This window comes from Entelurus aequoreus, linkage group LG15, assembly GCF_033978785.1.
Source record: "Entelurus aequoreus isolate RoL-2023_Sb linkage group LG15, RoL_Eaeq_v1.1, whole genome shotgun sequence".
Lineage (NCBI taxonomy): Eukaryota > Metazoa > Chordata > Actinopteri > Syngnathiformes > Syngnathidae > Entelurus > Entelurus aequoreus.
The window spans coordinates 29,950,145-29,972,127 of record NC_084745.1 but is presented as its reverse complement, the minus strand read 5'-3'; the positions used below and the strand labels follow the sequence as shown (position 1 = coordinate 29,972,127).

Sequence of the window (21,983 nt, the reverse complement as noted above, 5' to 3'; positions counted from 1 at the left end):
ACCTGGGCTCCGTCCACTTGCGTTTGATGACCTAGATCTTGACCCTCTCAGCGGGCGGAAGGGAATCTGGAGTGGCGGGCTGTCATCCTCGTATCTGTATAGAAGAACTGGCACACAAATTCTGCAATTTTTTGTGTAAAATACCATTTTGGTTTTACGCTGAGTCCTCCTTCCATGGCGGCTGCTGGTCCTGTGAATGGCTGACCTGTATGCAGCTCATAGGGTGAAAAACTCAAAGAGCGGTGAAACAGTTTTATTCACGGACCTTCGAATGAACATTAACGCTAATTGCAACATGTCAATCCAATTAAATTTGGTCTGTGCACAGATTTTAGCCAATTAGTTTTTAATGTTCTGGTCCATCCTTTCAACCTTACCTTGGGACTCAGGATGGTAGCCCAAACCTGTGTTCTAGTCCGAAAGCCTTTTCGACCAAGGCTAAGTGAGTTTTTTTTTTTTTTTTTAAATGGTTGCCGTTGTCTGACCTAATCTTTTTGGGGAAACCATGTCGGGATACTAGGTCATTCACAAGTCATTTAATTACTGATATTGCATCCTCTTTTGAGGTTGTTGTTGCTTCCGGCCAACCACTGTGATTGTCAACACAAGTCAGTACGTACCTTTTCCCTTGTACCGTATTGATCATATCAGTGAAATCAAAGACTATACATGGTTCACCCTCACCTCCTCCCTATTCTAAATTTGATCTACTTAACTAATATCGATGTGTAAAATTGTTATTTTCAAATTAAAATGTAGTTATAACTTCTTACCCACGGGAAAAATGTTTAAACTATGGAATGTGTCAGAGTCGGATTGTTGTCGATTTTGTTCCAAGGAGTCTGTATCCACCCTCACTCACCCCCTTCTGTTTCTGAAAAAGGACTGTGTTAGTCATACTATCACTTTCCGAAACATCTAAGAAAAAGGTCAGCTAATAGTCAAGTAGCGGAGGACAAGTCATGTTTGAGGTCAATGATAGTCTCTTTAGCCTCTGTGGTCCACTGGGGGGTGTTGTTAGGGTAGGGGACCCCTTAGCAATATCACAAATAACTCAAACTCCACTAAATATGCTTATATTTTATAGTGTCACAAATACTAGAAAAATACTACCTGTATGGCGGATGCTTTATCAATAGTATTTTGAAATTTTACCACACCTGGTGGCCCCAATAATTGATTAAGTCAAGCTCATGTTGTAGAAAGTCGAATGATGCGGACACGTTTGTTACTGAATACTTTCTATCAGACTTCTGCCATGGCAACTTTGTGTATGTAATGAGCAACTATAATTATTTGATATGCTTAAATGTGTAATGTGTCGTTTTAGCTCAGCTGTTGTGTAGCTGCTAGCTCCTCGTAGCCTACAGGTGTCTAAAGTGCAGCCCATAGTTATGTGTTTAACACAACTATGTGCTAAACCTAAACAATTGAAAATGTGGTATTTGGGTGTCGGTGTAATGTTTGGCAGCTACGCCGTGTCTTATCATTGCACCTAAGTTCTTTGGTTTTGTAGGCGAGACAGACAGCAAGGGAACAATGTGGGACACTATTGTGTCCATCTTATACCATGCTAGCTGTTGCAAAGATAGGTCAACATGAGCAGCCACACCTTGAGTTCCAACATATATAAATAATCATAACAAATGGCGAGTTGGGTGGCAGAACACACGGAAGCATCTCAGTCAGTCAGGGTTTTCACTGTTAGAGCAGCTGGATGTCAGCCATTCCTGTTGTTTCAGGCTGTGGTATGAGCTCATGGAAGAGCCTTGGTAGTGGTGTCGCAGCTGGGTGGTTGAGCCGTCAGGTAACACCAGGAAGGTTCCTTCTGTGCGATATTGAATGTCAGGGTACAGTCTGTAAAGGAGGTCAGTACCAATCTGGCAGGGCGTGTGCAGGTCAATCACGAAGGGGTGCTTTAGTGTGTGTCCCGCAATCTGAACCGGAAGTGGTTTGGTGACAGGTAACCTTCTTGTGACCCCAGCGAAGCCTTCGACCTTTAAAGAGGAAGCACACAGTTTCTTTGGTACCTCTGCATTCAGAATCGAATGGGTGGCGCCAGTGTCAATCACAAACTGATAACATTGTCCGTTGAAACTCATGTCCAGCAGGGGGCCAGTCTGTATCTCCTGCTGGGGCTCCTGCGGTGGGCGTCCTTTGCCACGCTTTTGTGTTCGTTTGTTGGCACTACGGAACCTTTCCTGTTCGGAAATGTTCGGACAGTCACGACTCCAGTGACCAGGCTGGTCACAGCCGAAACAGTTTCCACCCCGGACTGGCTTTGAAGCACAGTGTTGTCCACCACCCGAGTCCAACCGTCTGGACGCACGTCTGTTGAGGATTCTTTCCTCCACCTGTTGGAACTCAGAAGCAAGGTCACCCAGTGCTGAATATACCCTAGCTGATTTTTTACTAATTAGTTCTTTTGACCTTTTATCTTCAGCGATCTGTAAATTAAGGAGTTGCTTCCTTGCTGCTCTGTCATTAGCCTTATCATCCTCATCTTGAGGAAAGAGACTGCGCATAGCAGTAGCTATGTTTGTAATGTATGGTGTTATCGGTGAGGTCGAAGATTCAGCCTTTAATCCTGTTTGTTGTTCTGTATTTTTGCCATCTTGTGTGGAAACACAACGATACAAAATGCTTCTAAAGTCTGCTACGGAGAGAGTGTATCCTGCTGTTAGCGTGTCTAATGTGTTGAGCCAAAGACTCCCACCTTCAGACACAGGTGGAAGTTTGTCAACAATGGCTTGCATGTCTGCCACAGCAAAAGGCTTATATTGAAATCTGCCGCTTTTATCAGGAAAAAGTGGATATGCGTGTCCCTCCAGCTTTTTTGAGCGTATGTTGTATGCATGTGGTTCATGTGGGTGTTGGTCAATGTAGCCTTCCATTGAGCCATTAACAGTTACAGGAGACCACAAAGTCTGGCTCTGTTGTGTGTTGCTCAAGAATGTCTGATGTGCACGTGAGAGGCTGTCATCTACTGGGGGAGGGCATTTGTTTATGGCAACAAAATGGTCTGGCGTGTAAAGTGAGGAGTTTTGCGTTGACTCATGCATTATCTGCTGTCTAGTAAGATTAGGCATATTCGGGAGGTTTTCCGCTAGGTAGCTGTTATTTTGGGGCTTTGGCACCAGAGGTGATTTACACTCAGGAGACAGCGTTAGTTTTGGAGGAGGGTTCAATCTTAGAGAGGCTGTGTGAGCACCGCCCTCATTTGTCACAGGAGTAGGGGGTGAACCAGAGAGCTTTGTTTCTGTTTCGACCACCAGGGCTCCTCCTGTGACTGTCAAAAGTGGGTATAAAGACGCCTCCGGCTTTACGTCATAGGGCGGTGGCTTAGTCAAAGTCTGGGCGGGTCGTTTGAATTGTCTTACGCATGCGCGGCAGGCAAAAGACCAATCAATCCATCTGTCATATTTGTCTCATTAATCATCTGTTCTTTTGCTGCATTTCGTTTTTCCACGTAATCCCCGTTTACTTTTATCATACGCCAAACTCTTAAATTCTTGAGCACCAACCCTGCTCTTTTTTCTCTTGACCTGCCTGTTCCATTTTCACCAGCGCACACACACACACACACACGATCACGCGCATCCAGCTCACACACACACACATGCACGTGTAAGCACTCACGCACACACAAGCAAGTGCCTACTGCCCTACGCACACGCACACGTAAGCACTCTCTCTCTGCGTTTCACTTTACCATAAAACTTCCAGTTACTTTTTTATTTTACCAGACGTTTGAGTTCACAACTTTTCGAGTATTGTAAACTCCCTCTTAACCCTTTCAAGGAACGTTCTCTTTTCGACAACCGTCCATTCAATTGATCATTACAAAGTAATGACTAATCACATTGTCCCCAGCCGCCATCACATTCCTGTCTGTCACACTCCTTGGCCATTGTGTCCATTTTTTTTTTTTCAGGGGCCTCAAACCCCTGAACCATACGGCGGCCTTTAACCCCGTACTTTTATCATACAATACGCAGCTAGAGCCTCTAACTCTAACCCGTGCAATTTATCGTACAATACGCAGCTAGAGCCTCTAACTCTAACCCGTGCAATTTATCGTACAATACGCAGCTAGAGCCTCTAACTCTAACCCGTGCAATTTATCGTACAATACGCAGCTAGAGCCTCTAACTCTAACCCGTGCAATTTATCGTACAATACGCAGCTAGAGCCTCTAACTCTAACCCGTGCAATTTATCGTACAATACGCAGCTAGAGCCTCTAACTCTAACCCGTGCAATTTATTGTACAATACGCAGCTAGAGCCTCTAACTCTAACCCGTGCAATTTATTGTACAATACGCAGCTAGAGCCTCTAACTCTAACCCGTTACTATTTGCTTACTCGTCAGTGAAGCAGCCCGTCACGGTAATCTTGACACAATGACATGAGTGGTATTCACAACTTTTTTGCAATGGTGGCTACGGCAAAATGCAACCAATCTATCAAAATGCAATCAATCAATCAAAATCACCACTCTGTGTCTGGGGTACAATTCTGTGTTTGACTTACAGACCTCAGGACAGACTCATAATGCAGATTGTATCTAAAAAGAAAGGTTCTGCTTACCTTGAATTATGTTTTGGCCATGTGAGTCTGTCCAGAAGATTGCAAGAGAAGGTCCAATTGTCAGCGTGTCATCTCGGACGAAGCCCCCAAATTGTTGCGTTTGACCAGATGTTCCTCCAAGTGGGATGTAAAACGCTGGTCAGTCCCAAGTTCCTTAGATGACATATAAACTGACTCAAAGGTACCACCAAGCACAGAATAGGTATTTTGTAATTTATTGTCAAATATTTGAGAATAGAGACCAGCCTCGAACAACACATACGAATGCGCAGCCCAAGTTGATCTGGCATTCCAAAGGAAAAAGCAACTCTTTTCACACAAAGAAAGCCCCCCCCCCCCCCCCCCCCCCCCCCTCCTCCTCTCAACACTGATAAGAAGAGAGACTTCGGGGTTGTGTTCACATTCCTGATGGTTTACGACCCTGTCTAAACAGGCAATCTGAAGACAAAGAGAAACTGGTATACAGAGTATACATGGAAAAATATGAGCTGATTCAAACATGATTATGAATAAAGAAATAACTCTTAAACATATGCATTATCCACAATACACATACACACACACACATATATATATATATATATATATATATATATATATATATATATATATATATATATATATATATATATATATATATATATATATATATATATATATATATATATATATATATATATATATTAGGGGTGTAGTAAAAAATTGATTCGAATTCGAATCGCGATTCTCATGTTGTGCGATTCAGAATCGATTCTCATTTTTAAAAAATCGATTTTTTAATTTTATTTAAAAAAAAAAATTCATTATTATTATTTTTTTTTTAAATGTATTTATTTTTTTTAATTATTCAATCCAACAAAACAATACACAGCAATACCATAACAATGCAATCCAATTCCAAAACCAAACCCGACCCAGCAACACTCAGAACTGCAATAAACAGAGCAATTGAGAGGAGACACAAACACGACACAGAACAAACCAAAAGTAGTGAAACAAAAATGAATATTATCAACAACAGTATCAATATTAGTTACAATTTCAACATAGCAGTGATTAAAAATCCCTCATTGACATTATCTTTAGACATTTATAATAAAAAAATTAAAAAAAGAACAATAGTGTCACAGTGGCTTATACTCGCATCGCATCTCATAAGCTTGACAACACACTGTGTCCAATATTTTCACAAAGATAAAATAAGTCATATTTTTGGTTCATTTAATAGTTAAAACAAATTTACATTATTGCAATCAGTTGATAAAATCCTAAAGATGAACTGACTCAATTCAAGATATTGAATAGATTGTATTTTAAATCTTCTCAGCTGTTTAAAATTGGTGTAGTAGATAGCAAGTTATGTATGAAGTGTCAGGCAGCCGAGGCAACTCTTGTTCATTTGTTGTGGGAATGTCAGAGAATAAAAGAGTTATGGTTGAAAATAACAAAAGAAGCAATCACAGTCCTTAATATAAATATCCCAATGACACTGCAAACTTGTATTTTTGGGGATCTCCATCAACTTAGTAATGTGTCATCAAAGAGTAAAAATGCATTTCTTTCAATATGCATAATAACAAAAAGGGTAATATTAAAAAAATGGATAGATGTTGATAGTCCAACTCATACTGACTGGTACACACAAGCTATGGAGATGATATCAGTAGAAAAAAACTGCATCTAGTTTAGATAATAATGAATCATATATTGGAATATGGGATCCATTATTTAAATTTGTTTTAACTATTAAATTAACCAAAATATGACTTATTATATCATTGTGAAAATATTGGACACAATGTGTTGTCAAGTTTATGAGATGCGATGCAAGTGTAAGCCACTGTGACACTTTTGTTCATTTTTTTTATTTTTTATTTTTATTAATGTTTGTAATGATTATATCAAAGAGGAATTTTTAATCACTGCTATACTGAAATTGTTACTAATTTTGATACTGTTGTTGATAATATTCATTTTTGTCTCACTACTTTTAGATTGTTCCGTGTCATGTTTGTGTGTCCTCAATTGCTCTCAATTGCTCTGTTTATTGGTATTCTGAATGTTGCTGGGTCGGGTTTGGTTTTGAAATGAATGTGTTGACATTCCCTTTAGCACAGTGTGTGTGTATGTATATGTATATATGTATACTTATATATATATATATATATATATATATATATATATATATATATATATATATATATATATATATATATATATATATATATATATATATATATATATATACATATACATATATATATATATATATATATATATATATATATATATATCATATATATATATATATATATATATATATATTATATATACACATACTATATATATATATATATATATATATATATATACACATACACATATATATATACTATATATATATATACTATATATATATATATACTATATATATATATATACATATATATACTATATACTATATATATACATATATACATATACATATATATATATGACTATATATATATATATATACATGTATATATATTATAGTATATATATATAATATATATACTACTTATATATATATATATATATAGTATATACTACATATAAACTATATATACATATATATACTATATCATATATATATATATACATATATATACTATATATATATATACATATATATATAATACTATATATATATATACTATATATATATATAATATATATTATATACTAATATATCATATCTATATATATATATACTCATATACTATATATATAATAACATATAATAATATACAACATATATATATAACATATATAAAACATATAATATATATATATACATACATATACCATAATATATATATATATATACACATATAATATATATATATAAACATATATACACACATATATATATATATACACACACACACACATATATATATATATATATATATATATATATATATATATATATATATATATATATATATATATATATATATATATATATATATATATATATATGGTTAGAGTGTCCGCCCTGAGATCGGTAGGTTGGAGTTCAAATCCCAGCCGAGTCATACCAAAGACTATAAAAATGGGACCCATAACCTCCCTGCTTGGCACTCAGCAACAAAGGGTTGGAGTTGGGGGTTAAATCACCAAAATGATTCCCGGGCGCGGCGCCGCTGCTGCCCACTGCTCCCCAAGGGGATGGGACAAATGCAGAGGACAAATTTCACCACATCTAGTGTGTGTGTGACAATCATTGGTACTTTAATGTTAATCTTAATATGTGTATGTATGCATATATATGCATATATATATATATATATATATATATATATATATACTGTAGATATATATATATAGATATACTGTATATATATATATATATATATATATATATATATATATATATATATATATATATATATATATCAATCTATATATATATATATACCGTATTTTCCGCACTATAAGGCTCACCGGATTATAAGGCGCACCTTCAATGAATGGCATATTTCAAAACTTTGTTCATATATAAGGCGCACCGAATTAGAAGGAGCACCTATGCATCCATTAGATGGAGCTGCGCTAAAGGGAATGTCAACAAAACAGTCAGATAGGTCAGTCAAACTTTATTAATAGATTACAAACCAGAGTTCTGACAACTCTGTTCACTCCCAAAATGAATAAACAGCTGATTTACTCGTGTTACGGTAAATAAAACGTTAGTGCAATCACAATATAGTAACACTCAAAATAGTGCAGAGCAATTACAATTTATCAATAACTCAACGTTGCTCAAACGTTAATGTCACACAACACAACACACAAAATAAACATGTAAAGCTCACTTTATGAAGTTATTCCTCATCCACGAATCCCTCGAATTCTTCTTCTTCAGTGTCCGAATTAAACAGTTGGGCGAATACGGCATCCAAAATGCTCGGCTCCGTCTCGTCGAAGTCGTCATTAATCGAGTCAGTGTCGCTGCTGTTGTCTAGCAGTTCAGTGACAATTCCTGCCTTCCTGAAAGCTCGGACCACAGTTGAGACTGAATATCAGCCCAGGCATTTGCGATCCACTGGCAGAAAGTGGCGTATGTCGTCCGGTGCTGTCTCCCTGTCTTGGTGAACGTGTGTTCGCCTTCTGTCATCCGTGTTCTACTGCGTGACTGATCGCCTTGAGTTTAAACTCTGCGTCGTAAGCGTGTCTCTTAATAGGAGCCATTTTGGGGTCTTTACATAAACACACAAATGGAAATTAAACGTCATATATCCCAGCATGCACCGCGCGCTTCTTCTTCTTCTACGGGGGCGGCTGCTTTACCATAGAAGAAGAACTTCTTCTTCTACGGGGGAAAATTAAGTTGGCGGCTGCTTACCGTAGTTGCGAGACCTAAACTTTATGAAAATGAAGTTTAGGTTTGTTAGGCCTCAATATTGGTCCATATATAAGGCGCACCGGATTATAAGGCGCACTGTCAGCTTTTGAGAAAATTTGAGGTTTTTAGGTGTGCCTTATAGTGCGGAAAATACGGTTTAGATATATATATATATATATATATATATATATATATATATATATATATATATATATATATATATATATATATATATATATATATATATATATATATATATATATATATATATATATAGATATGTATATATACAAATAGAAAACTTGTTAGAGGCTCACATTTTTACAGCTGATTCTTGAAAACACTAGAGTTCCGTCATAGAGATTATCTTTAACTGGCTTCTTTTTTTTTTGAAGAAGGTAAAAAAAACAGAGCCTTCCAGTAACGCTGACAAAATAAATAGAACAAAATCAAATGTCTACTGCACAGGACGCTGCTTCTTCAGAATATACAAAATAAGAATAATAGTGAAGTGAAAAGTCCGGCCCCCTGATGCTTAACTTTCTAGAATTGTAGCCCCAAAAACATTTTAGTTGAATATCTTTGCTATAAAGGCATAAGGGATAGACATAATAGTCGATTCATCCATTGATTGTTCCCATCAGTTTAGAAATCTCTGCAGCCTTTACTAAAACAAATGTTATTCTCAAATATTAGATATGCTTAGTAGGATCTATAAATCTAAGTGTTGATTCACTTCGTATACAAATAATCCCTCAGCAGATAGCAGATTAAACCATGCCATCAACATGAAGTCGCACTAAGTTTGTTGCGTGGTATCCCGCCTGATAAAGATGTGTGACGCATTAAACTTTTGCTTTCCCAACGGTTCTCTATATTGAGACATTCCTGCTCTAATTAGATATGTTTAGAACACACTGTTGTTGCTTTCTTAGCTAAATCTCTCACAGGAAAAGCGTCTTGCAACTCTTGGCAGAAAATATAAACGAAGCCCCTGGATGCATGTTAAAATCCCCTGTGTGCAGCGTTAGAATTTTAAAACCCTAAAATTTAGTCATAAATGGCATATTTCTGGAATTTATGAGGTTGTGCATGTGTGGTATTTATGCTGTCAAGCACTTTTCAAAAGAATCCCAAGGTGACATTTCTTTGTAAAGAGAGTGCAAGAAAAGGCTGAGCTCCTCCTTGTGTGTGTGCGTGCATGAGAGGTTATCTGAAAAGTCACGGCTGGTTGAGTTTGTGTTTTTTTTTTGTTCTCGACGGACCACTTGCCAATTAAGAGACGAAGCTGACAAAATCCACTCCTCCTCCTTTCTCCTCTTCACCTCCTTCTGTTTGTGTCATTTCTCTTCCCTTTTCTCCAAAGGGTCAAAAACTCTTCTTATTTGGAAATGACCTTCCAGTATAGTGAACAACATCAAGGCTGACGCAGCAATACAGTCCCGAAACCCAGAGGACAGTTTTCTCCTTATAAACTTTTTCAGGCAATGTAAAATGCACTGCTCAAACTCCACAATTTAATATTCATCTCTTTTCCTCGATGTTGCTTTATTTTCTTCCCAGACTCTTCTTGCATTCATAATGTAGCAGGAATATGACAGCGGAACGTTCAAATAACTCCATGACGCTGGTTGACTTCCTTGTTATTCACTTTTAAAAGCAAATTATCATTTCTTATAACCTTTATATTGATAAACTACTACTGTGATTTAAGTATGTTTGTATAATAAAACTAAATTAAAACTACACATGCAATAATAATAAATACACTTTCAGTTTGTTGGCAAGCTTCCCACCTGTGCTTACATACAAGAGCTCCAGCTTAGTGGTTAGCTATTTTTTTGTATCCTCCTACAACATTTAGTGTAGCATGTTTGTTTATCAGTGATTTAGAAGCTGCACTATGGACGGACATTAGCCGCTAGCGAGGACGCTACAATGGTTTTGTTTGCTTGTCGTTGTCAAATGTACACAGCTAAAATGCGTCATCGAAATGCATTACCAGGGTAAAAGCTCCATCGTGGTCCAAATTGATATAATTTATATCGTATATCGTACCACCTAGCCACATAAATCACTTTTCCATTTCTATCCATGGTGTGTATCTGCCTTCCGCCCGATTGCAGCTGGGATAGGCTCCAGCCACCCCACCTCAGTGATTGTTTTTAAAGCTTGCACTTTTTGTTACACATTAAAAATGCATGAAAAATGATTCATAAAGGCAGAGTGGACGATAAATGGAATAGCGTCAAGGAGTGTTGGGAGAGAGGTGCTGCTGTAATCTTCCGCCCATTAAGGCTATTCGGGCAGCTCTAGTTTTTACTTTGTCAAAGGATGCAGCGTTTCCTATATTTTTTCTCCTCCCCTGCAGATAGAAAAATGGCAATTGGAAAAGAAGCAGTCTGGGGATCTGCATTAGCAGCGGAGCAAGAGGAGGAAGGAGGGGAAAAAATAACAAGTCCAGACAAGATGGATGGGAGGTTGAGGGAGGAGGCGAAATAGATTTGTGAAACGATTCATCCCAGGACAGATACTTTGACAATGAAGCATGGAGGTTCTTAGATGGGGAGACGACAGGTTGACATGTTTTTTGTTGTTGCTTGTGCTGCTTTTAAAGGGCTGTGTTGTCATGTCGCCGCAGCTGGTGTGTTACCAAGGTCATCGTATTCCACTGTCTTGCTTTTAGCCTGGCAGGGTTATTCACATTACTGTGCTGCAATTTTTAAACACATTAAGAACTACATCCCACAATACTGGATTTTCAATATCTGTTTTGTTAGTTTTTGACAGTTTTAATTGTTCGTAAAAGTATGTTTAGACACATTTAAATGTTTGATATTGTGGTGATGTCTATAGGTTTCCAAAGGAGTGAGTCCCCGGGAACGACAGTTAGTGATTTGAGGGGGTCCCTGGAAATTTCCGTGGGTCTCCACTAGGGATGGACCGATTATCAGCGCAGATATTTGGAATTTTGACGAATATCAATCTTTTTTTTTTTTTTTTACGACAACATAACGATATCATCAGATACAAGTTGTACTTAAAAAAAATATATATATATATTATTTAAGTATATTTAGTAATAACCCTTGATCAAGCGCCAACTAGTTCATTTAAGAATTCAAATTACTCTCTTTGTCGATAATTCTCACCAAATATGATATCTGACAGGGCATTTATTTGAGTTCTTGTGAGAAGTCTTTCCCGGTCTGCTTAGCTGCTGCTCATGCGGCCACGTCCCCCCTCTCTCTCTTTTTAATGCAGTGCTGATAGTCTACAGTACAGCTCCTATGCTGACATGAACTTGCCGGGAATTCCAGATTTTGTTTTTGTTTTCTGACATCTTCCTTCTGTTTGTCGCTACTGCAGCGATGGAGTTGCATGACAGTCTTTGTCTGCAACACTCGGCGCGTGGGCTCATTAAAGGAGCGCGGCGTGTTTAATAAATCCATGATTCAACAGAGCGGTAGAAGATGGATGGATAGATGAACATAAGAACAACAGAAAATATATCTCTGCCAAAAATCTTAACTGTGTCTAAATTGACAAATAGGATACTTGTTGTAAAAGTAAATAAGAGCAGGCAGCAGCTCTCACATTCCCATACTTTCTGTAACATGAAGGACGAAATATCAGCCAGCTTGAAAAATGTCTCAACTATAAGCTATGTGACGAAGCACAGATTTATTTTTATTTAAATGTTCACAATATTTCAGGGTTGCTCACAAGGAAACCTTACAAAGTATGACATTCACAATCTGCTATAGAATTGTATAAAATTGAGTAGATGGCGAGTTATTGTGATGTACAGAAATTCCATATTTTTACCATTTCCAAATATTTTGAAATGCAAATGTATATACTTCTCTTAGGCACACATAATAAAGATGTTGGTGAAATCCCCTAATGTTTTTTTGTACTAAATTAAGCACAACATTAGCAGAAAAAAATGTTAAAAAAACAACTTAAAGCCTTGTCAAGCTGTTTACCGACATATCCTATTTATGTTTAGCTAACTTTTATTGCAAATGAATATCGGCTCCAACTATCAGTTATCGGCCTCCTTGACTACTATGGAGATGTCGGCTGATGTCACAAATGGGAAAAACATCACAATGGGGAAAATTTTAAGCGGCTTGTTTGGAGGAATTATAAAGGAAGGCAAGATTGTTTTATAAATATCTCTACCATGCCTCCATTTCAAATTTTCGGGACTTATGCAGATCCTAAATGCACAAAAACAGGTACCAATAGGTAAGGAAAGTCAGTTTTGCATAAGAGGTCTCCTTTAAGCAAAATATCCGGCCTTCTTATGACTTTCAGCATGTAATGACGTAACGACACCTGTACGTAACATGTGCGCGTGCATTAGCTTTGTGTGTTGTCAGCTAATGTTACCAATCATTGATTGTATATTCTATAACAACATCAACACATCTGAGCCTGAACAGCAAACACATTCCTCTGACAGACAAGCAATTTTTATTCAAGATAAATAATAATTTAGAAAAATTAAGAGGCTTTAAAAACATCTAATATTCTGTAAACTGCTAATGGTAACATATTGTAAGTTCCAAATCGCTCCTTTCTATTTCATGAATTATTATTTTTTGAAAAATGTAGCATTAAACTCATTTGGTGGTGGTATGGTATACTTATAATTAACAGAAGGATTAATTTTATGTTTAAGGATCTGAATTCAAACGAAAATCCAAACTTATCCAAACTGTCATGACATACAAAATAAAATGAAAAATCCTTTTGTAGCACCAAAATAAATGACTAAAATTTAAATAAAAACTAGTACCAACATTTTTTAATAAACGTGCTGATTTTAAGACAAACAAAACAAAACAATTATTTTTAATTCCCAGCATTGGTCGGAGAGAGCAACCTGTATCAGAATTACAGTGTATCAGAATTACAATATATCGGCCACGGCTTTGGGGGTGCTTTGTGGCCGTGGTCTGGTGACATGCTGGTGCAAACGGCTCCTGTGATAATGTTTCTTCACCTGGCTCCTCTGTGCTCAGTCATGCATTCATTTTTGTGTGTGTGCCTTCGTGTGTCTGACTGATGATGGGGGCAGGTGGGTCATCGGGGTATTGTTTTTAAATTTTTTAAAGCAATCTGTGTTGCATTTTTTTCATGTATGAAAAAGCGCTTTATAATATAGTTTGATTTGGTTGGACGAGTTGTGCCTGTTTTGTTGTGAGTAGTGCAAATGTTAAGACTACGTTTACACTGTAGGCCTGAGTGGACCAAATCTCAGTTTTTCGAAATTAGATTTTTTTCCAACTGACTGTTTAGTAAAATATGATCTTTATCAAACTCCAGTATAAATGCACACAGGCCCAAATGTGGCCCCAATGTGGTCTCTGTCACTTACATCAGTGGTCCCCAACCACCGGGCCGCGGCCCAGTACCGGTCTGCGGACCGATTGGTACCGGGCCGCACAATAAATAAAAAAAATCAATTAATTAAATCAACATAAAAACACAATGTATACATTATATATCAATATACTAGATCAATACAGTCTGCAGGGATACAGTCCGTAAGCACACATGATTGTATTTCTTTATGAAAAAAATAAAAAACAAAAAATAAAAATAACCCCCCCCCCCCCCCGGTCCGTGGGACAAATTTTCAAGCGTTGACCGGTCCACAGCTACAAAAAGGTTGGGGACCACTGACTTACATGCACAGTTCGATAATGTGAAAACAAAGGAAGTTGACTGAATTTCGTAAATGAACAAGGAAGTTGCTACTACACGAGAAAACATGGAAACCACGAATCAGTGTGTAAATGGGTTTGTGCCGTGGCTGTTGTGTAGATGAAGTAGGTAGATGATGGAAAATAACTGCAGGAGGAAGAAGAGACTTGCAAAAAGGAAAGTGATCATGCTGTGCACATGAAAGACGTAGCTGGACCAAAGATGACGTAAAAGTCGCAAACATGCCGCAGTGTCGTTAAAACTGCAGTCACATTTGAAAAGATCAGATTGTTGTCCAAATGGATTCAGACTAACTCCTGATTTGGCCCAAAACGGATGGGAAAATATCAGATTTGAAGCGCTTTGTAGCGTTTAGACTGGCAAAAAATATCCAATCTGTGTCACTTGAGGGTAAACAAATCAGATTTGCTGTCCAGTGTAAACAGAACCAATGTTGTCTGAAAAGTGCAGCCTTTTTTATGTGATATCAAGCCAAAGCTTGAGAAAAGTTTACTTTTTGGGGGAGGAAGATGCAGAAAGTAGAGCAACCTACTTTGTATCAGGCGCAGTAGAGGAAACAATACAGGCAATGTTGAGTTACTATCACTTGTCTGATCAGTGGAACTGGAAGCAGAAAATACAGCTGCAGTAGTCTGCTGACCAGCAATAGGTTTGATCTTATTCTTCTGTAGCATTTTGCGTTATTTTGGTACCAGCTAAACTATCATGTTGCGACAGCGGCGAGACTATATACAGACAATCACGTTTTCCCTAAGCAAAGATGCGCGAGGGTTGAAACAGTACTTGTCTGGTCTGCTGACAAAATTTGTTGGTAAAAATTAAGTGCGTCTTTGGGACGCACGGATCGGGGGTTTACTGCGATCTTTTATATTTGAATGCATCAGAGACGCAGGACGTGTGTGCCCAGCAACATCACTGATATTGTCTTTATTTGATTCAACAGGCAAACAGAGGATTGGTTTGATCATCCTGAATCAGTCTTTGGATAAGGACTACCTTCACGTGCTATGGAGTAAAGGTACAAGCTTGGAACTGCCATAATTTTCATGACAGAAGAGGCTGGTGAACTTTTTGAGAGGTTTTGTTATGGATTGGCATGTGGTCACATACTGTGGTCATAAAACAATGGTCAGCAACAAAGTCATTAACTTTATTTGCCTCTCTACATTCATTAGCGCTCCACCGTTGCTTTTGCTCCAAAATGCTATGCAGCCTTTATAGCCTCTGCTGCACCACATGTGCTACATTGTCACTGAACATGACCTCTCTCTTTGCTCTCTGATCACATTCCCTGTGAGAACCTTTCTAAATTATATATTCATCATAAATAACCTTCCTTTCCACAACTTTAATAATCATGTGTCTCCTCGATTGCAACCTAAAAATGAGCATATTCAAAACAAGCCAATTCAATACGATAGAAAGTGTAGAAATCAGTGACACACACACGGCTGTCCACTTCAGTGGTGTAGACTTTACTGAACCAACTGCGCATGCCCCGAACATACATACACAACTACGGATGCCCATAAGGGACATCCACTACATCTCCCCTTCTCCAATGTACAACAAGGAATGAACAATCATTGCAATGTATTTATATATAAGCATCACCATTTATAATGAATCAACCTAACACCCTATAAAGGCATTATGCATGAGAATTGCATAACAAATTCCTTACCATCCTCATTTCTCCCTGAGAAAGAAAAAAACAAAAAAACAACAACAAAACAAAACATCAACAGTGTTGCCAACTTACAGTCAAACTGTAATTACCTTTTTTTTCTTCGTTTTTTTTAGGCTTCAACATTACACAAGATGTTTTTGTTATGTCCTGTCCTTTCACGAGACATAGTCTTTAAGCCACCCCGGTGGCTTTACCTGCCGTCTTGGAGCATCTCTTGCTTTCGGTGTCTGGGTTACCTGCTCTCTGATTGGTGTATCTGGTGTTGCTTCCCTCTCTGTTCTGTGTTCCTTTTGTGGGGTTGGTGGCTCTTGTGGAGCCAACTGTGGCTGGAGCTGTGGCTCAGGAAGAGCCTGAAGGTGAGCCCTGTTTCTCCTCACCTCCTCTGTTCCAGTGTCGACCACATAGGAGCGTGGCGTGTCGGCTTTCCTGATCACTGTAGCTGTTTGTTTTGAGGGAGATATCCATACTGACTGTCCAGGCCTCAGCTCGGGCTTTTGTGTGGCCCGGTGTCTGCTATCAAAGTTCTGAGCCTGTGTGCATTTCAGCTGATAGTCCTTTTTCTCGAAGGCCTTTGTTCTGGGTTTGAGGTTGGATGGTGCTTGTGGCAGCGGCGAGCGGAGACGCATTCCCATCAGGAGCTCGCTTGGTGACAGTCCATGGTGCAATGGTGTGACTCTATATGCTAACATTGCCCTGTATGGGTCCTCTTCATTCTTAAGTAACAACAACTTCACCGTCTTGACGGCCCTCTCCGCCTCTCCGTTACTTTGGCTGAAGTAAGGGCTACTAGTCACATGCGAAAAGTCATAATCTCTGGCGAACGCTGTGAACTCTGCTGATGAGAACTGTGGACCATTGTCACTCCGTAGCTCCTCCGGGACTCCGTGCCTGCAGAACATGCCTTTAAGTGAATTGATAATCCCCTTAGATGTGGTAATTGGGGTTTTCTCAATGTCAATGTATCTCGAATAATAGTCCACTGCTAACAGGGAGGAGCTGCCTTTCAGGTAAAACATATCCACCCCCACCTTTTGCCAGGGGCGCTGGGGTAGTGCTGATGGGATCATGGGCTCAGGATGCTGTGATTGGCTCTTAATGCATGTTACACACTGTGCCACCATTTTAGTGATTTGACTCGTTATGCCCACCCACCACACTGACTGCTCTGCTCTTGCTTTGCATTTAGATATACCCATATGACCTTCATGCAGACAGGCCAGCATTTCTGCTTGCATAGTCTCAGGAATCACAATCCTCTGACCTTTCATTAAAAGTCCTCCTGCACAGTATAGTTTGCCCTGGTACGTCCAGTAGGGCTTTAGCTGCTCTGGCAGCTCTTCCTGTCTGGGCCACCCCCTCTTGCATAGCTCTCTAAGCCGTCTGCATATGGAGTCCTGCTCTTGTGCATCTCTAATCTGTTGTAGTTTTGCCTTAGATGCTGGTAGGCACTGTTGCACTGATTCCACAAACACCTTCACCTCCCCTTCTAGCTCCCTTTCATCTTCTGTGAGTGTGCGCACAATGGGTGCACGTGATAACGCAGCTGCCGTTGCCAATGCTTTCCCTGGGACATGCACTATTTGATATGAGTACCTGAGGAGCCTGAGGCGAAAGCGCTGGATTCTCGGGGGTAGGTCATCCAGTGCCTTTGTTCCTAACAGAGCTAACAGTGGCTTGTGGTCTGTTTCTAGGGTGAACTGCAGGCCTATTAGGTATGAGCTGAGCCTTTCGCATGCCCATGTAACTGCAAGCGCCTCCTTCTCTACCTGTGCATATCTCTCTTCAGCATCAGAGAGACTGCGTGATATTTATGCTATTGGTCGCCACTCTTTGTTCTCTTGCATCTGTGTGAGAACCGCCCCGAGCCCAAAAGAAGAAGCGTCTGCGGACACTCTCGTTTTGGCACCTGGCCTGTACTGTGCCAGCACCCTGTCTGACGCCAGCTCCCTTTTCACTTTTTCAAATGCAGCCTGTTGCACTTCTCCCCATACCCGCTCACTCTCCTTTGCTAACAAGTCCCGTAACGGTTTGGTTATGTCTGTGAAAAAGGGCAAACATGTACCCACGTATGTTGCCATGCCTAGAAACCTTCTCACATCTGCTACATTTTGTGGAGTAGACATGTCTGTGATTGCTCTGACTTTTTCAGGGTCTGGTGCTATGCCCTCGCCACTGATTTTGTGTCCCACAAACACTAACTCTGGCTGTGCAAATGCACATTTTTCATTTAGGGTGAGCCCAGCATCCTGAAGTCTGGAGAGCACCGCTGTCAGCCTCTCATCATGCTGTTCCCGGTCCACTCCACACACCAATATGTCGTTAGCATGACAAACAACCCCTGTTAGTCCTTCTAAGAGCTGCGACATGCGGCGTTGAAAGTGTTCTGGCCCTAAGCTGATTCCAAATGGTAGGACATTGAAACAAAAGCGGCCACAGGGGGTTACAAATGTTGTAAGTTCTCTGCTTTCTTCTGCCAAGGGAATCTGCCAAAAACCAGACCGGGCATCCAGCTTGGTGAATACCTTTGCTCCGTCTAACTGTGCCAGTGACTGCTCTACTGATGGCAACATGTGCCTCTCCCTACATACTGCCTCATTAAGTCTGGTCAGATCCACACAAATTCTGATTTTCCAATTAGGTTTAACTACAGGCACCATGCGTGCACACCACGCTGTTGGCCTTTCCACCCTCGAAATGACCCCCATCTTTTCCATCCTCTCTAACTCCTCCTTTACTTTCTCTGTCAGAGGAATCGGCACCCTGCGCGGTGTCGTGAATGCATAGGGCCTCGCATACTCCTTCAATCGAATGCTGTAGTCCCCGTAGAGCCTACCTAGACCAGCAAACACCGTGGGAAAACTGTTTTTAAATGTTTCCCCTGGATCCTTTACTTCATCTACTCGCTCCACCAACCGCAGGGCCTCTACAGCTGGAAGGCCTAGTAGGGGTCTGACCAATGAGTCCACCACGAACATGGGCTGGGTGACTGTTCCATTTTTACTCTTAAGCTGATATTTTACCTGCCCAGCGACTTGTAGTACAATGTTATTGGGGCCATATAGTCTCTTGGTTGTTTGCATCAATGGGCCATCTCTGCTGTATTTATACAGATTGGTGGGGATCGCGGTGACCACTGCACCTGTGTCAATTTTGAAGGAGATTACATCTCCATTAAGTCCAATGTCTGTGTGCCAGCCTGAGTTTTGCCATAAAGAGGGAATCCTGTTGTAGTTCGTCCTGTACTTCATGCACAGGCTGCATGGAACGACACACAGTGGCAAAATGTCCTCGTTTGCGGCACTTCCTGCATTCCGCATTGTTAGCTGGGCACTCCTTCCAGTTATGGGGGCCCCTTCCACATTTCTGACATCTCTCTGAACTACTTACAGTCTCCGTTTGTCTTGATCTCGTCTGGCCGTGTTGTTTGTGTCCCTGCATTTCCTGTCTTCTAAATGGACGTGAGATAGCATCAACCTCTCTCCTCTCCTCTGCCTGTGGAGACTCACCCCGCATCACATTCTGTTGCTGTTTAACCACCTCGGACTGTTTAACCTGGCTTATAGCTTTTTGTAAGGTTAAATCAGCATCAATTTGTAACTTTTCTGACAGAGCGATATTCCTTATCCCTACTACTATGCGGTCACGTATTAACTCCTCCCGAAGCACTCCAAATTTACAGTGTTCAGACAGTTTATGTATTGCTGTTATAAAGCTATCTGCCGACTCACCAGGCTCCTGTTTCCGTACATTAAACTGTGCGCGCTCGAATATGACATTGTGTCTCCCAACAAAATAATCACTGAAACTTTTTATCACAGCAGCATAATTCTGTTTCTGATCCGATGTCAATGGAGAAGCATCCAAAATGTCCTCCGCATCCTCTCCCATGAAGTACATCAGCGAGTTGACCTGGAAAGCGTCCCCTTTCTTGTCCAGTCCTGACGCCACTCGATACCTCTCAAATCTTTTGTTCCATCTCGGCCATTTCTTCCCGTCTCCGCAGTCGAACTTTTCTAGCGGGCTAACTTGAAAGTTGTCTCCTTTGGCGGGAAGCGCCGGTGCATTGCCTTCACTCATTGTGATAGCTAACTTGGGAACTAACTAATTAACTCATACTAATAAAGCAAAAAACACTACCTTTCGCCGTCGGCATATGTCTTTTTGTGTCCTCTCTGACACATTTAATAACTTGGCGCGGTTGTTTTGACGTTTCTGACACCATGTAGAAATCAGTGACACACACATGGCTGTCCACTTTAGTGCTGTAGACTTTACTGAACCAACTGCGCATGCCCTGAACATACATACACAACTACGGATGCCCATAAGGGACATCCACTACAGAAAGTTCCCCTGCACTGCCATATGCTGGCTGTATATGCAGCATGAGTCTCTTGCCCTGAGACGTAGATTGACTGTGACTTTGTTAAAATCTGTAAACTTAACTTGCCACAAGCATTAGCTCTTAATGTCAAATAAAGTAATTATCCATCCATCCATCCATTTTCTACCGCTTATTCAACTTTTGAATACATTAGCGCTTTTTGGCTGAATGACTGCTACGTTGACACGATGACAAGACTAGCAAACCGTCTTGAGATTCGAACGTGCAAAAGCCAAATGACTACTTCCCAAATAACCCAGAGCTTTTCTTCCTGTCACTCATACACAACAATGACTTGGAGAGGTCCAGCTGCAATACAAGACAAGACCCCTGTGAAAAAAGTGCAGTTCAGAAATATGAAATTGGATTTTAAAATAATCATATAATATTTTTTTATATATATATTTTTTAAAAAGGTCTTGGGTTCGATCCTAGGCTCGGGATCTTTCTGTGTGGAGTTTGTATGTTCTCCCCGTGACTGCGTGGGTTCCCTCCGGGTACTCCGGCTTCCTCCCACTTCCAAAAAACATGCACCTGGGGATAGGTTGATTGGCATCACTAAATTGGCCCTAGTGTGTGAATGTGAGTGTGAATGTTGTCTGTCTATCTGTGTTGGCCCTGTGATGAGGTGGCGACTTGTCCAGGGTGTACACCGCCTTCCGTCCGAATGCAGCTGAGATTGGCTCCAGCACCCCCCGCGACCCCGAACGGGACAAGCGGTAGAAAATGGATGAAATGATGGAAGTTTGTCTTTGAATGTATTTTTAAAAAGATGGTTTGTCTCATAAGGCCCTTTTCCACTGCAGGAACTTTTACAGGAACTTTCCCTTTTACCCTCGTAAATGAAATACCCCCTGCGATTCCACTAAAAACTACCCGGGTAATTGATCAATCTTAGTTCTTAGTAGGTAGGTGAGACTTTGAAAAGTTCCTGCAGTAACTTTTGAGGGGCGGGCTGTGCTGTCTAACACTGATTGGTTGAACATAGTTGGGGTGTTCCTAAAACTTTGTATTGTAAGCTACTTGATGGAATGAAAGTAAAACAAAATAAACTTTCATGTTGCAGGAACTTTTCTGGGGCATCTGTGTGCTGAACAACGCTGATTAGTGGAACTATTTTGTAGTGTGGATGTATTTATTTATAAGTCATAGTTCCAGGAATTAAACGTTTCTGAACTTTTGGTGGAAAT

General features: G+C 39.8%; 1 protein-coding gene across 5 annotated transcripts in view; it reads left to right on the top strand.

Annotated features, from left to right (window-relative positions):
* The window catches only part of tpk1 (thiamin pyrophosphokinase 1), a 146,818-nt gene that overhangs the window by 6,962 nt on the left and 117,873 nt on the right, over window positions 1-21,983 (top strand). For all 5 annotated transcript variants that reach the window (XM_062021188.1, XM_062021189.1, XM_062021191.1 and 2 more), the window contains one exon: window positions 15,663-15,737. In XM_062021188.1, the coding sequence (XP_061877172.1) occupies window positions 15,663-15,737 (75 nt within the window). The remainder of the gene's footprint in view (window positions 1-15,662; window positions 15,738-21,983) is intronic.